The following is a 17,272-nucleotide window of genomic DNA, read 5'->3' as shown; positions in this document are numbered from 1 at the left end:
GCGCGCATTCTTAATTTCGCTATGCTTCAGTTTTCTCATTTTAAAAATGGGGCCATGACCACCTACCTGGAAAGATCGCTGTGATAACTGAGACAATGTGGATGAGTCAGAGCTGTGCCTGCCAGTGGTGGGGGTAGAACCAGTGAGGCCAGGTACTCTTACCTAACTGCGTGCCAGCTGGGTGTGCTACTCTGTATCCCAGGGCCGAATCCGGGTTCTGGCTCAGCAAATGTTGAATTAATGAGTAAAGGACCAGGTGCTAACTTACAAACTCGGGTAAAATCATCCATCAGATACGATGTTCCATAATTTCCTTCCAATGCATTGTAACTCCTTACAGTGAGCATTCGATCCAGTAAAGGTGGGGGAAAGTTAGGTCCATACACCAGGAATGCCCTCTTTAGGAGAGAAGGATAATAAAAATGTGTTTCTGGGAGACGCTGTAGGTTTGATCTAAGATCCAATCCAATGGAGGGGCGCCTGGGTGGCTCAGTTGGTTGAGCGCCCAACTCTGGTTTTGGCTCAGTCCTGATCTCAAGGTCGTGAAATCGAGCCCCGTGTCAGGCTCCCCACTCAGAGCGGAGCCTGCTTAAGATCGTCTCTCTCCCTCTGCTCCCCCGCACCGGACTCGCGATCTCACTTAAAAAAAAAAAAGAAAAAAAAAGCAGCTACAATCCAACGTCTGCAGAGGCCACAACCAAGCGCTGGGCTCCGTTAGCGCGGGACGCTCCTGTGGCTCAACCAGGGCCCATGCCGCAGGGCTTTCAGTTCTGGCTGATGTGACCCTTCTGCGTTAGTTGTCATTATGCTCTCATTAGCAAGTCCCACCTGGGTCCTTCACACCCCCCAGGGACTGACAGGTAGAGTGGCACCCACTTTGCAGCCAGAGAACCTGGGTTTCACACCCTTTCCTTCGCAGCAGGTTGAGTGCATTATTTCACCCCGGAGCCCCGGCTTCTGGCTTGTAATAAGGGGTTAATGTCTCAGTTCCAGGAGGTACTGAGGTCCCTCCCTTTGCTCAAGGGTTCTTTCCCCCTGAATTCCCATCCCCCAGTCCCGCTTTGCTCCAGAAACCCAACATCCTTTACGAAGCCTGGTCCAGGGATCAAGCTCTCTGCCTCACTGCCCAGGAACCAGACACTTGGTGACCAACTGCCATTCTCGGACACAATAAGGGAGAAAGGAAAGAACACCACAGTATATGGGTTTTTTTGTTTTTTTTATTTAGACATGGAATTTTCCTTCCTTTTCATATAACTTATCTAATTAAAATATTCATCTTGGTAGTTACCACAAAAAAGTAACATAGAAAATTGTATTTACATTTTGGGACCAAAATACAAACGAAGAGCAGGAGGGCCCCTTGCTCCTTTTCCTCCCACTTCCCGGGAAGAGAAAGCCCCAAAGAAACTGCTCAGCACACCAAGGATCACAAAGGGTTAATCTGTAGTTTGGTGATTCGTATGTAGTGTAGCACAGGAAAAAAATTGCACACGTTTTCACAAACGAGACCAAAGGTTCAAAATCATCCTGCGTGTCTGCTCTGCAGCCATTTCAATAACCAGGTGAGAAGGTTGTTCAGAAATTCGGCTTTTCCTCTTCCCTCCTTACTCTTCTCACCAAGTCACATCCCTGATGCAGACACTCTTGGAGGGGGAGGAGGGAAAGATCTGGCTCTAAGCAAACAGGGCTGATCAAAAATCTGTATGTGCTAAAAATGGGTGGTGATGTTGGCATGAACAAATGTGTCCTTCCTTCCTTCCCTGCCTAAAAACTCCTAATTAAGGAAATGAAATCCTACACGACGGAATCTGCAATATGAAAACTGGTTTCGGTGACAAAGACCTGAACGCACAGCTAAGAAACAGATTCAAGCTGGTGGACACCTACAGGAAGCTATTCCAGGCGACGGCCGTCTGGCCCCTGACCCAGATGTTCATTTGGCTTTAGGGAAGAGGCTTCCTAGTACCAGATCTGCGGAGCAGGCCAGGGCTAGGGGTGGAACGGTAAGACAAATGACCAAGAGAAATGGTGTTTTACCCAATTCAAAAACACAGCAAATGAAAACACAGCAATACTTGTGTCCTGTTGCAACAGGCAGCCTGCACAGCAATGCACACCGAACGCTGCAGCTTTTGCCGCAGTCTCTGCTCACTCTGGAACCTTCAAAGTCAGCCTGAGGTCTCCAGGATGGTTAAAAGCAGTGGACTCCCTATTCTGGGCTTTGAGGGAGCCTCAAGGGGACTCACTGCCAAGCTCCTGAGGCTGTCCTACGAACCATGCCCTCCGTCTACCACTTAAGTATCTTAAGGCTAGGCACCTCAAATTTATAGCATCTGCTTCCCCCTGGGTCACAACCAAGTGGGTTCCTACGAGATCAGTGCTCGTCAACAGCCGAGAAGGGCACTGACGCTGCCCTCCCAAGTGCTGATCTTGCTCCTATGTCAGCTTGAAAGTGAGATCCTCCCTTCCCAAACCTGGTGGGTGTCCTTGCGGTTCTCCCCCATCCTGACACTACAGCTCAGACACTTTCCCTAAGTTGGCCGTTCCCTCCAAATTCTGGCTTAAACACTCAAAAAGTAGAGAGAGCTTCAGCTGCAAAGTTCTCTACAAAACATAGCGAATTCTTGTGCTCTTTCAATCACATGATCTTACCTTTTAAAGAAAGGCAAAACAAAACCAATTTCGAACACAGCGTTACAACTTTTAAAATCACTCACTTCTGTTAGCAGTTCACAGGGAACTAGAGATTAAAGTGCTGGCTTCTTAGACTCCGGAGTTGAATTTGGGGGGGGGGGGGCACAGAAAGCCCTGCCGTGTGTGTTCCCCCCCTGCTAGTGGGGAGAAGGAAAAATAGGGGAGGAAAAAAAGACCCTAAAGTTTTGAATCAGAAATTGTAAATCGTAAAAATGTTGGGGTTCTGTGCAAATCGATCCCCCAAGGCTCTGTGTCCTCTAGTGAGCCTCAAAAAAGTGGGAACTGGCAAAAAGGATGGGGAAAAGACTCTAGACCTTTACAAATAACCTCCTTTAATAAATACTATTTAATGAAGAAGAAAGAGATGCACCTGCATAGGAACTCAAAGCAACACTGAGAAGGGCCTCAGATGCGAGGGGTCCACCCTGAACACTTCTGGTCTCCACGTCGAGGCGCCCCGCTAGGACGGGCAGCCCAGGACCCACTCCGGGCGCAGGCACCACACAGGTGCTGAGGATGCCCAGCCCTCCCTCTGGACCAGAGTCCACTCAGAAGAGCTGAACTGGGACAGGGGAATGGCTTTCACTAGGTTTTTATCTAACTTTAATAAGGGACCCTGAAAATAAAAGACTAAGTGTATGGTAGAGGACCTTAAAAAAAAGAAGGAAAAAAAGAAAAAAAAATACTGGGGTAATATAAATACAATCTGGGGGCAATATTTATTAATTAAAACTATGTCTTATAGTTTACAAAGAAGCTAATTAACAACAAAAGTATAATTGACCTTAAAATCCTCGGTAAGACTGAGGCTTCACATCTTCTTCAGAATTCTGAAGTGTTCTCCCGGCCGGGAGGCGGTGGCCACGATGCACAGGCTCACAGGGGCAATACCTGCGGGCCGTGCAGGGTTCGGAGACCAAAAGGTGCCTCCAAGCAAAGGATCCTGGTCTCCTCTGGAAGTTCCATTCCCCAACCCCATTGTCCTGGTACTCCTCCCCGCAAATTCATCTCCAAGGCGAGTCCTCAGTTTATCGTCGGGAGAACCTGTTCTTGAAAGCTTTAATCGTCTTGGCCATCATTGGGGCAATTTCTGTGAGAAGAGAAATCAGGCAGTTGCTTCAGATCGTGGCAGTTTAGACACACACGTGACTGGCTGACGCCAAGGCCAAGCCCTGCTGCTCTCGGCTCCGCACCAGCAGACACATGGGGATACGCAGGAGGCCGCTCCCAGCACGACAGCGGAGCAGCACGTACCGGCACTTCCGAACTGCAGCGCCCGCCGGCCCGTAACCATCCCTGGCTCTACCTGCGACCACCTCACCAACCCCGAGACCCTGGCCGACCCACCCCCTGGTTGGGCAGCAGGCGGCAGAACTGGGATTCACTAGCTCCATCTCACGGCCGTTCTGAGCCACAGTTTAACTCTGCCTCACCAATATCCAAACCAGCGCAAAGCAGCCCTCTCACTTCGGTCTGGCCAGGGCAGCAGCACGTCCGAGAGGAGCTCAATGTAGACACCACCTCAGGCTGGCTAGCCCGCCCTCTTGAATAATTCACCCGAGCACGGCCAACACTCACGCCAGGACTCCCACCCGCCCACGGGCCCAGGAGTGAATACAGAAGCCTGCTTTTAGGGAGGATGCCCGCTTAGAATACGGGAGATAGTCTATGGTAATACATGTAATAAAATACAAAATACACGTAATTAGATATAAAAAATAAATACCTGGAAGCTGGGGGTTATAGGTTATAAACCCTCCAGACGGACTGTCATTTAGCAGTTAACAGTAATAGTTATGAACCTCGTGTTATTGCCCGGAGAAGCAGGTTTACATTTAGGTTCCAAAAAAAAAAAGGCAGAGTGCCAAAACGAATATGCACGACGATCGTTATCTGAAGATGCTCGTGCATCACACACAAAGCCGGGGAAGGAGGCACCAACATCTGCACCAGCCACGTGCAGAGCTTCGGCCACGTGCCTCATCTAGCACGCGGAACGTGATGCAGCGGCCAAGACAGTCGAGGCTTCAAATACCGGTTCTGAGATATCTGAGCGTGAACCCCAAGTTACTTACTCTTCACAGTCGGTTTCCTAGGATCGTAGGAAACAGTGCTGAGCACGGGAGCCAAGTGGGCACCGCTGGTGCTTGGACCATCGTAGGCCGGCTCCTCGGGGCTGGCGCTGTAGCTGTTGCCACCGCTGGAGGGAGCGTGGCTGTTTCCTGTGGGGTACGGGGCTGGCTTAATCCTGCAACACAGAGCCAGCTGGTTAGTCCCGGGTGTGAGAAATCTGCCCTCGGCACCGACAGCCTACGGCTGGCCTGCCTGAGGAAGACCCAGTTCTGTGGCTTTGCCCAGCCGACCCTAGGGCCCCAGATTCTGGGGATGGCACAGAGCTGATGGCGTTAGCCTTTCACCCTTTAGGTGTAACTCTGTATTCTGAAAATGCTAACGTGACTGAGCTTATGTACTCATCACAGCAACAATGGTTTATTTTATTCCTTTTCTCTCTTTTTTTTTTAAAGTAATCTCTACCATCCACTGTGGGGCTCAAATTTGTGACCGCGAGATCAAGAGTCGCATGCTCTAATGACTGCGCCAGCCAGGCGCCCCAGGAGCATGGTTTGTTTTTTTTTTTTTTTTTTTTTTTAAAGATTTTATTTATTTATTCGACAGAGACAGAGACAGCCAGCGAGAGAGGGAACACAAGCAGGGGGAGAGGGAGAGGAAGAAGCAGGCTCATAGCAGAGGAGCCTGACGTGGGGCTCGATCCGATATCGCCGGGATCACGCCCTGAGCCGAAGGCAGACGCTTAACCGCTGTGCCACCCAGGCGCCCCAGGAGCATGGTTTGTTTAAAGGGAGAAAGGGAAAGCACAAGGGAGTGTCTCCCCTGGTCTCCATTTAATCTTAACCCCTGAGAGGCAGGAATAATTATTGGCCTACACTGCAGTCATGGACGTGGAGGCTCCAGGGGGTCAAGTGCTGAGCTGGTCAAGGTCAGCCTCTAAAATCCACTCTGCAAGGCCGGGCTCTCACCCCAAAAATGAATTGATTCCTGCCCCTGGGCTGCCTTGTAGGGCTGAAAGACAGGCTCCTGGGGCTCTCCTCCCTGATTACACAGAAACGCTAAGCTGCAGAGGGCTCACCTAATTTTCTCAGGCACAGCTGCTCCTCCGGTTCCAAACTTCTCTTGTCTCCGTCGAACATCACGAGGCGGTTTGGCCACAGAGTTGACAAAGGCCATCTTTGCTTGTCGGCCTGTTGAGAAATATGGAGATCAATACCTGCCTTTCAGAGCAGAGATGCTACTGTGATTTTAATAATTTACACTATTAAGAGATAAAGGCTTTCCAGGTGCCCCCAAAGCCAGGGGATTATTAACCCTGAAAACCCCTATAGATAGTATGTGTGGTGGCAGAAGATACAGCCCATCCCTGCCCCGCTTCTGCAAAAGCAAGACAGATTTAGAAGCTGGAGGCTATATCAGCTCGGCCCGCTAAGGCCCTGTGGCTGACCAGAGCACAGGGCTCACTGTTTTGCCAGGTGGCCCCCTCCTGCCGGGGTCCCCCCGTTACCTTTGGGCTTATTGGCATGTGCAGATCTGATATTCTTGGTCAGCACGCGCAGCCGCTGCTCCCGGGCATCCTGAAGCCGCAGGTACATCTCTCGCCATGACTCATACTCTTCTGGCCTTTCTTCCTTAAAGTCTCGGTGACAATGAACTTTCCATAATTGATCTGTTTCTTCAATTAATACCTAAAATCAGAACCAGGACGTCATTTATATGCAAGCATATCTCTTTTCCATCTTAGTCACCTCAGGGTGACCACTTTCCTTGTGGTTTTTTGGTCCTCATAGTAGTATTGTATTAAAATACCACGGTTCTAGGAAAAAATCACTATATAAAAAAAAAAAAGTTAAGTGTGAGGCGCTGTACTAGCTGCTTTTGGGGGCTGTGGGGTTAGGAGAGAAGACAACACAAACTAGCTGAAGACCAGGTTTTTCCTTTAGGAAACTGCTGACAGAACTGCGATGACGACACACCCAGGCAAGGGGGCTACCTAAGGGTGATCCCTCAGAATTAGAGACAGCCAGCGAATGCAATCAAATGACTATGTGTCCAGCATTTTAAGAAAGACATTTGGTCACACCGGGATGTCTCTAGGAGACACCTAACCAATCTGTGCTCTTTTTTCTTTCTTTTTTTTTTTTTGAAGAGGGGGGAGGGGCAGAGGAAAAGAGAGAATCTCAATCAGGTTCCCACACCCAGCATGGAGCCTGACATGGGGCTTGAGCTCATGACCCTGAGATCATGACCTGAGCTGCAATCAAGAGTCGGACGTTAACCGCCTGAGCCCCCAGGTGCCCCCGTGCCCTTTCCTATTCACCAGACACCAATAATGAGCTTATCAATAAGCCAAAAAACAGCATCCATGCTACTAGACACAATCTGACTAGAAAATGTTTTACCAAAATCCATCTCCTACTTTCAAATAAAATCCTCAATCACGATCTCTCATCAAAAAGGACCGATCAGATCCCTGAGTGTCAACACAAAGTTCTGTCGCCACCCTGGATCCTAGAGGCCGTGCTGCCAAAACTCTCCCCTGGCCTCTGCGGCTAGGCAAGCTCAAGAGAAAGATGGGCAGTGTTTTTCTGCTGCTTTTGAACCCCATCTTGATTTGGTGCCAGAAGCAGGTGCTAAAAATATGCACGTTTCAAGGCCCGCAGGGAAACCAACATGCCCAGAACAGTGAACCGACCACTGCCGCCTGCCCTTCACCCACTCAAGCTTCAGAGCTCAAGCTCCTTCTGGAGACACGAACCAGAAGACGGGCTTCTCTGCGCCCACGGGTACTCACGTGATTGTACTCCTCTATGCGGCACAGCTGCTCAGGCGTACACCTCTCCAGGACGGGCTCCAGAACAGAATACGGGACACCACCCACTTCAAAGATGGCTGCAGAGAATCAAGGTGAAGTGCTGAATACTGGCCAAGCCACCTAACGGTGAGGTCCCAGGGCCACAATGTGTTTTAGAGCAGGAGAAAAGCATGTGACTTACAATCGATGTTGTTTTTAAGTACCCGGATGCACTGCTGGTGCAAGGTCATCATCTTGGGGAGATAGGCACATTTGGAGCCAGAATACACCTGCATCTTAGAATTCATTCTTCGTCCAGTGAATCCAGCTTCTTCCTCTTCCTGGGGTGAGGAGAGCGCTACAGGGCAAGGAGGACAGGACTGGACGTTACAAAGGACACTAAGCTCTGCAGGGAGAGCTCTCCTCCTCTCCCTCTTCCTCAGCCTCCCAGTGCACTTTCCCGAAGGCAACCAATGCTACCAGTTTTGTGTATTCTTCCATCAAGTCTATGCAAAAATAAGCAAGTATGTATTTTATTCCATTTTCACCAATTTCACCAGTAACACCTACTATCATTGTTCTTTCATTTACCACATTTTAGAAATCATCCCATATCAGACAGACTTTCCACATTTGTTACAGCTGTATAGAAGGCCACTGTATGGATGAACCCTGGTTTAGCGATTGTCTTGCTGAGGGACACTTATCTGGCTTCTAATTCTTTTGCTATTAAGATCAGAACTTTTTTTTCCCCCCAGATAAAAAGCTCAGGCAGAACATATAGAATAAAGGACAGCTAGTAACAGCAGCAGCTAAGATTTACTGAACGCTTACTATGTGGGAAAACCCAGAGTGAAGAGCTTAACCAGCATTATCACTTTTAATCCACTTAACAGACTTGTGAGGCAGATACCATTATTGTGCCCACTTATAGAGCATGAAACTGAAGTCCAAGAAAATTATTATCCCAGTTCATAGAACTTGTTGAAGCCAAAGCTGGGATTCAAACCCAAGCTGTCAAACTCCAGAGCCTGGGAGGATAGGAAATGCACCAAAATCTTAGGACATCATGAATAAATTGTTAAATCTTTTTTACATTTAAAAAAGCATGCAGAAAATTACCTTTTCGCTTTGGTGGGAAGGAGGACATCAATTCCAGGGTAGGAAGTGGCCGGTAATTGGCCTGTATCATGGGTAATGGGAGGTCTGGCAACACTGGTAATGTGTCTGTGGGGACCTGCAGAGACAAGACCAGTGAGTGGACATCCCAGGTGTATGAGCACAGCTCTCTGCCCTACAGCCTGTTCCCAGCAGACCCAGGCTGGAGGGGGGCTGTCAGCCAGGTCTGACAAGACCGAAGGCAGGAAATACAGAGATGGGCCCAGCATAACGGGACACCACGGGAAACGTGTACCTTGGGTGCTAGCTGCCCTGGCAGCTAGAGAGGCCTGGAAACTGAAATTCAACAGGCCACGTAAAAGCCAGCCAAGCAGAACAGAGGTGGGACAGGTCCTGGGAGCTCTGCGCAGCCAGATGCTCCAGCTGGGAAGCCACCAAGCAGCTGAAGGGCTTACCTTTTTCAGCTTGGCTGAATCGGCGCCAGTTGGCTGAAGCTTCTCAGACTTGTTTTCGTTCACTTTAGGTAATTTCTGAACCGAGTCCAAGTTTTTATTAGTGCTTTTTGAATCATTTTTTTTTAGTCCTTTTTCTCCAAGAGTTGTGGCTGAAGTCTTCACAATCTTTTTCTTTTTCTTCCGGGGCTGGTCATAGCTGAGGTAGGACTCAAAAGACATGGTGGGCTGCTCAAATTCATCATCCATATCCGCGTCCTCAGCCTTAGGGAGGGAGCCCACTGACTTTCTATCTGAATGAGAAGTTTTTACTTTCCCTTCTGAAGTCTTAAGGTTGTTAGAAACCCTGTCTTTCACCTTGGGCAGCGGCTCTCCTGCCCCCTTTCCTACGTCTAAGCTGTCTAGACTCTGCTTGTTTTTGTCCGATTTGGTTTTCTCTGCGTCTTTGTGCTTTGGCTTGTTTTTAAGGTGGTTGTCTGAAGCAACTTCCAAGGGGGGTAAAAACTTCTTCTTGGTGCTGCCCTCTTTCTCCTTCTCTTTCTTGACACCACTAGAGGGCAGTTTGTCCTTTGTGCTATCCCCTGAGAGTGGCCTTCGGTTTTCCTCTTTGGAGATGGCCTTGTGTGATTTCTCTCTGCTCAAAGACGACTTCCCATCTCCCCTGGCATCCACCGGACGTTTTTCCTTATAAGATCTGTGCTCCTTGTTCTGACTCACAGCCCCTTTCCCCTGGGGGTCTCCCAGGTGTCGGTCCTGACTAATCCCCAGTCTGTCCTGAAAGGCATTACTATGGCCTTTTCCAGGCTTCTGATGTGCAACAAAGGGCTCATGATCCTCCTCCAAGGATCTGTAATGGTCCATGGACATCTGATGGGGACTGGCAGACGATGGAGGGGACTGAACATGGCCATAATCAGAAGATTCGTGGTCTGAAGAATAAACTGGCGAAACTCTATGGCACCTCTTTCTCTCGTCTCTCCTCTCTTGAACGTGAGACACTTTGTGAGTTCTCTCGGGTTCCGAGAGTTTTCTGTGTTTTTTCTGCCTGTGATCAGGGCTATAGGATTGGCTACTGGAGGCTTTCCAGTTTTCCTGGTAGTCCCCCTCTATCTCCTCCTCCTTCTGAACGGCATCCCTGGGGCGCTTTCGGGAATTGCTCTTCTCAAAGTCCTGGTCATCAGGCTCAGTGTTTCTACAATAAAAGAAAAAGTACGCAGAGCAGATGTAAATCTCCGTGTAATCCTTGTTTAGAGGACAAAGTCACAGAACCTGAACTCACAAAAAGAGATGCAAAGGATGCAGAGTTAGAAAGGTCGTCTTGGGAAGAGGATGAATGGATCCTGCTCAAAGATACTCAACTAAGGTTTGAGATTAGGAAAGCTCAAATAATTCAAAACACAGAAAATGATGCATTTAACTGCAGGATACAAAGATCAAATATCTTGAGGACATGAAAAGTGCTCAAAAAATTTTCAACACAGGGGCACCCGGGTGGCTCAGGAGGTTAAACGTCTGCCTTGGGCTCAGACCAGGATCCCGGGATTCTGGGATCAAGCCCTGCATGGGGCTCCCTGCTCAACAGGAGTCTCCTTGTCCCTCTGCCCCTCCCCCTGTTCAAATAAATAAATAAATAAAATCTTTAAAAAACTGGAAAAAAATTTCAACATGGAGACATATTTAACTTGTTATATAAAACAAAGGGGTGGTTGCTTATATAGTTTGTTCACAACTATATAAAAATGTCTTTTATGAAGAGGGTAGGGTGCCTGAGTGGCTCAGTTAAGCGCCTGTCTTCGGCTCAGGTCATGATCCCTGGGGTTCTGGGATCAAGCCCCACATCTAGCTTTCCTGCTCTCTGTCTCTCTCAAATAAATAAAAATCTTTAAAAAATAAATTAATTAGGGGCGCCTGGGTGGCACAGCGGTTAAGCGTCTGCCTTTGGCTCAGGGCGTGATTCCGGCGTTGTGGGATCGAGCCCCACATCAGGCTCCTCTGCTATGAGCCTGCTTCTTCCTCTCCCACTCCCCCTGCTTGTGTTCCCTCTCTCGCTGGCTGTCTCTCTCTGTCAAATAAAGAAATAAAATCTTTAAAAAAAAAAAATTAAAAAAATAAATTAATTAAAAACAAAAAGAGGATAGAAAGAAACATACCAAAATGTTAATGCTTATGTTTGGATGGCAGAATTACAAGAAATTTTGATACTTCTTTCTATTTTTTAATATTTTCTAAAATCCTATAATGATAGCTGATTTTTATAATCAAGGCGAAATAAATACTTTATTTATTTTAGAGAGAGTGAGGGAGCAAGAGCAGGGGTGGAGCAGAGGGAGGAGAGGGAGATAATCTCCAGCGGACTTGTGCTGAGCACAGAGCCAGACAAACGTGGGGCTCGATCCCAGGACCCTAAGATCACGACCTGAGCCGAAACTTAATGGACTGAGCCACCCAGGCACCCCCAAAATAAATATTTTAAATAAGAAGGCAGAGAAAGAATGATAAAGAAAACATATTTGTAAACATTCCAAGTGCCAGATTTAACCAAGAAATTGAACAAACCTACAGAATAATATTCTTACCGTTCCACAGGAACCAGTTTCTTCCACTGGGCCACCAGATCCCTGGCAAAACTTCCAACGTGCTCGTGTTTTCGCAAGCTGTTTACTGTTTTCCCAACTCCGGTCTCCTACAGATTTGACAAAAGAATTGTTAGAGGGTTGTAGAACTAGGCTCACAACTTTCTAAGGAAATAAGGCCTCTTGCATTGAGAAACTCCTTCCTAAAACATACTTTGCAAATCTCAGTACAAAACTACTTTGTGTCTATGCCTCAAATCTCTAATGACACATAGTAGCAGAGCACACCAACCTCAGAAGAGGCAAACAGTGTATTAAGAACACTTCTAGGAGTAGAACAATAAATAACAAGAGTGATTACAGCAGGTGTCAGGCACTGAGCTGAGAGTTTTTGCATACAAAACTCAATGAGTCCTGACAACAACTCTGCGAGGCAGAAATCTGTTCTGTTTCACATCGAAGGAACAGCCTAAAGTCACAGAACTTGGATTTGAATCCAGGACTAGTTGATGCCAAAGCTATTTACTTTTTTAAATTTAAGACAAAATTCACCATTTTAACCATTTTATTTTCAATTATCAATAAGACCTCAGATAAACCTCATTGGCTACAATCCTGTCACTGCACAAAGTTCATTTTAACCCTTTTAAAGTATATAGTTTATTGGTTTCCAGGACACTCATAACACTGTGCAACCATCACTAATAATTCCAGAACATTTCTATAACCCTAAAAAGAAACCCCATTCCTCCCAATTCCCCCCACCCCTACCTTCTGTCTATGGATCTGCCTATTCTGGACATTTCACATAAATAGAACCATACAGTATGTGGCCTTGTGTCTGGTTTCTTTCACTTTCAAAGCCCATGCTTTTAATTTTATTGTACAATTTCTCCAGTGGGAAGGGGATGGAATATAGTTATATAATATCTAACACTTCTTACCGCAAGAATGTCTACTGTAATAGGCAAGGTGGAGAGTTTCTTCAAATATTTTAAGAGCTGCAGAGAGAATAAAATAAACATTAATTTCTATAAAATCATAATCATTCACTGGAACAAATTATAATATGATGGTCAGTGCTTCCTGAGCTCTATGTGTTGTACAGTAATAAGTATGGTTATTATCTTTATTTTGCAAGTTTGAAAACAGGCTCAGAAAAGTTAAGTTACTTGCCCCAGGATGCATGTAGGGCCAGATGTACTCAGGTCTGTAGATTTAGATTCCCTGCTTTCAACTACTCTGTAACACCATGTATGTACTACGTAAGGTAAGACTTAGATAAGAGAACCAAACCTATCAACTCTAATAAAAGTCATCAACAATTATTACTGCCCCAGTTTTGAGAGAGAATTTCTGAGAAAGGTGCCAATTCAGGGAAATTACCCATGGACCCAGCACAGAGGAAAGTGAAAAGGAGAAGAGGTTTCTCCAGGAAAAGGGTATCATGTTTCCAGGAAGAGTCAGAGTTTAAGAGAATTGTGGTGTGGTTTTTTTTTTTTTTTTTTTTTTGATACAAGTGGGAATTTCAAGANAATTTCAAGACCAATTTCAAGTTGCCAGAATCAGAGGTTTGCTGGTACAAACTGTGAACACAAAATGTCTGGGAAGATTAGAAAAGTAATCTGGGTTTGGTCACATTTCCTTTCTATAGTCCTAAAACTAGGTCAAAATCAGGACAGCAGAGCTGTTGAGACAGAGTTCTAGAGTCAGAGACGGGCTTCAGTTTGGTCCAGTCATCTCCCCGCCAGGTCATCTTGTGCAAGTCATCAACCTCCTTGAACCTTAGTTACTTCATCTGCAAAACAGGAACTGATCCTGTCTCTTTACAACTTCACAAGTTGTGAGGATTCACAGAGACAAACCATGTGCACTGAGGATGCCATAGTGCCTGGAACACTACAAAAGCTCACTAAAGGCTTTTTTTAAAAAAAAATAAATTATTATTAATCATTTCATTCATCAACTGACAGCTCTCTAAATGTCTACCCTTGATCATCAACCAGATATTCCCCAGCTAATTCCTACTTATTCCATTTCTACCCAAAGTCATGATTGGCTATGCCTCTTTTCAGGAAATGTTTACATGTATATAAACATACTTACCATTCAAGGAGTGGTGCAAAGTCCAAATAGTTCAAAATAGATAACTGTGACTACCTTCACATTTCGGCACCAGATAACAAGATCTGTTCTTTTTCCATGTGTAGCCCAGGCTATAATTAGTATGCCATATTGCTATTATATCAGGTGGAGTAGCAAATGTTTTTCTGGTCATTCTACTTCAATAATTACTGAACTTCGTCTCTAGGCAGAGCAATTGGATCACCAGTGATAATCTTGTTTGGCTGGGAACAAATGAGAAGCCAAGTTGTGTATCCAGGGAGTTTCGCCTTCAGAGCTGAATGAAAATTATCCTCCACTTCAAATGTGATCACCACCATCAACCAACTCAGGATAAAATTTATGTGTACTTCTTGTCACCCAAGCTACGGGTGCAAAAATTAACACCAATTCCTTTTCTTACAGGAAAATTTAGGATCATTGTAAAGGTTAAAAACTGTTTCCGCTAATGCCATTCCCTGGAAGGCATTTATAGACCATCTACTGTGTGCCTGTGACTATGCTAAGTTCTTACATGTGTTACCTTATTTCATCCTCATTAACCAACTCTATAAAGTGGGTATTTTTCTCCCCACTTTAGATACTGCAACAGCCTAGTAAGGTTAGGTAACTTGCCTAATGAGCTAGTAAGTCAAGTGTGTCTACAATAGCATGAACTACAAAGACAGGAGAAACATCCAACACAATTAACACTGTCCTTAGAAAATAGGAAAAGAAAACAGAACAGGAGCTCAAGTGTCTGGAAACAAAGCAGAAGGGCTCTTCCTCAGTATTACACTGTTAGATAGTTTAGAGTCCACAGAGTAAAGGAGGTCACCATGGAGAGTCCCAGGACCTCTACAAAGCCAACATACAAGGATGGGGCTAGAAGCCACGGAGGGAGTGTTCATCTCAAAGCCTAACACTAATTAGAAGTGTAAATGCCGCCTTTCTGCTTTGCTTTGGCTTAGCGAGGGTGACTCGAAAGCAGACCAAAAAAAAAAAAAAAAAAAAAAAAAAAAAAAAAAAAAAAAAAAAAAAACCAACCAAAAAACACAAAAACCAAAAAACACAAAAACCAAAAACCCTGGAGATTTCAAAGTGACTTAGCACAACTAAGAGGAAAAGGGCTTCAGAGCCCCTCTATTTTCAAAGAGGTTCAAGAAAGTACCAAGCAATAACAAGGTAAAAGGGCTTTGGGCACCCTCAGGTAGGTGGAAACTCGCTGTTATCAAACCAAGGGACCAACTGCAGAGTTTGCAAGAACTGGTAATAGCTCGTTGAGAAATGCCAAACATTTGCATGGAACATGCTTAGGAATCTCAGTTGTCCTTTGCACACTCCTTCAACCCAAAGAGCAAAAGATGTTCATAACGTTGACCCCTTGTTCTCCACTTGCTATCAAACTGTGCTCTTGTTAAGTTTTCACGTTCCAAATGTAACACAGAGCAAGTAACTTTACCACCCACGAGAACTGGTTCCAATTAAATAGTAGGAGCCAAGTGACCCTGGTCTGACACCTTTTTTCCCAAGTAGGTCCAGATCAATGATGGACTTAGAGCTAAAAGAAAGTTACACTTAAACACCGACATTTAATGCAAGGAAATCCATGAACATAGGTCTGGAATCAATCCTCTGACTAATAATAGTTTGAAATCTCAAGTTAGTTGCAATTCAATACTGGTATATAATCATCTTGCAATTTCAAGAACAACCTGTGGGAGCTTGTTGGGTTAACAGAAGGTTGAGAAGAAGGCCAGTGTGCCAGCTTGCAGTTTTCCCTCTGCAGTTAGCTCAATTCTGAATGCCAACTATTGTGCCCTTTGCAAAAACGATCTCCCAACTTCTCATCTTCATAATGCAAAACCGGAAGTTTAGGGTGATTGCTATCTGGGAAGTGAAGGCCCAAATATTCACAATAATCACTAATAGTTCAAGTAGGATGAAAAGCCAACAAATCTTTACCTAATTCGAAATTTCATGCACATCGATTACTAGAAAAGCTACTTCAAAATTTAAATTGTAATGGGAAAATGACTATGGATACTAACTACATGGTCCTTTTTTTTTTTTTTAACCTTACAGTAATAAAGACTAAACTGATGTGAGGGGATAGAACATAATACTGCTTTAAGGTTTTAAAAATCAGTCACGAACCTGCAGTGTTAAGGAAAACCAACTAGCGCTCAGAAATAATGACCATTTATTAGATGTCCACAAAGGGTTATTGTAAAAAGAAACTTATGTAAATATGTCTGGCCACTAGGTACTGAAGCTGTACTGAAATATCTAACATAAGCAATGAAAAGCATTTAAGTTTTTGCAGATTTAGAACTAAAATGGCTTCCTGGAGAAGTGGCTCTAGTTGTACATGAGAAGAGTTAAAAAGTGGCCTGATGGTGAGATACTTTGCACAGCCTTTAGAAGTGGAGGGAAAAAACCTCATCTGTGACAGGCTGGGAACAAGGTGAAGAGTGAAAGGAGCTCTTCAGGAAAAAAACCCAAAACAAACAAGAAAACCCTGTAAAGAGTGGTGATTAATATCTACTGAGCACCTCCTATAAGCCTGGCCTTTCCCCTCTGACTCGGGTCCTAGAAGAAGCAGGTGAGCAAACAGACTCAGCAAAATACGTCCCCAACGTCCATGGCTGGTAAATGGATTAGAACTCAAATCTCACCACCACTTTATCTCATCTGGCTCCCTCCATTACTTCCTCTTCAAAAGGCACGCTGGGGCTCAGAGATCCAACTCTTTGGAACTGCACACTGAGCTAGAGTGCTCACAGAGAATGTCTAACACCTAAGTGTTTTCATCAGTGTATTTCAGTAAAAAAAAATTCTAACATCCACTCTTCCAGACACTGAGAAGCTGGATAAAACAAAGTCAGGAGGGGGGAGGAATGCATTCAACTTAACAAAAACAGTTAAAAACAACAACAACAACAAACCAGCTAGCTGAGTACAATTAAAAATGGTTGCCCATCACTCGCAACAATGAGAAAAGGTAGCTCTTACCTTTCTATCAAGGCCAAAAGGAAATCGAACTGCAACTTCTAACCTTTTTGGGGGGGGGGGTTTGTTCCGATTGCAACCTAAGTTTTTAGCCGTACGTACAGCTAGGGGACGTAAGGTTTATTTTGTTTTGTTCTGAAAGGGATTTACTGAGAAAGCGAAAAGGTCCACGTTCTGCTATCAAGCCAGAAAGCCATAAAAACGTCTCTCAGAGACGCAGAACCGCACGCGGAGCCTAGACTCCATCAGAGCACAGGCAGAACCGGCTCCTTTCCCTCGGAACGAACATCCGAAGACACTATACAAGCAGGCGCGTTTCTCAGGGAGAGAATCAGCTCCAGCGGGCTCGCCCCACGGGAAACAGCTGGCCCGGGACGCCGAGGGAGCGGCTCCGGGGGCCCGGCCGGCCCGCCGCGACCGCACGGAGCGCGCCCCGGGCCGGGAGCCCTAGG

At 45.7% G+C, this 17,272-nt stretch overlaps 1 protein-coding gene across 1 annotated transcript; it reads right to left on the bottom strand.

Annotated features, from left to right (window-relative positions):
- Positions 1 to 1,202: 1,202 nt before the first annotated feature.
- ELOA (elongin A) lies at positions 1,203 to 14,053 on the bottom strand. The gene is made up of 11 exons (XM_011228416.3): positions 13,812 to 14,053; positions 12,650 to 12,706; positions 11,709 to 11,815; positions 9,136 to 10,324; positions 8,684 to 8,798; positions 7,764 to 7,919; positions 7,562 to 7,659; positions 6,275 to 6,455; positions 5,846 to 5,957; positions 4,773 to 4,945; positions 1,203 to 3,787 (listed from the first exon to the last, which is right to left on the bottom strand). The coding sequence occupies exons 1-11, from the start codon at positions 13,812 to 13,814 to the stop codon at positions 3,726 to 3,728; spliced, it is 2,253 nt and encodes a 750-aa protein (XP_011226718.1). The 5' UTR covers positions 13,815 to 14,053; the 3' UTR covers positions 1,203 to 3,725.
- Between the last annotated feature and the right edge of the window lie 3,219 nt (positions 14,054 to 17,272).

This window comes from Ailuropoda melanoleuca, chromosome 2, assembly GCF_002007445.2.
Source record: "Ailuropoda melanoleuca isolate Jingjing chromosome 2, ASM200744v2, whole genome shotgun sequence".
Taxonomy (NCBI): Eukaryota; Metazoa; Chordata; class Mammalia; order Carnivora; family Ursidae; genus Ailuropoda; species Ailuropoda melanoleuca.
Note: the sequence above shows the minus strand (reverse complement) of the source record. Positions and strands in the feature narration are given on the sequence as shown.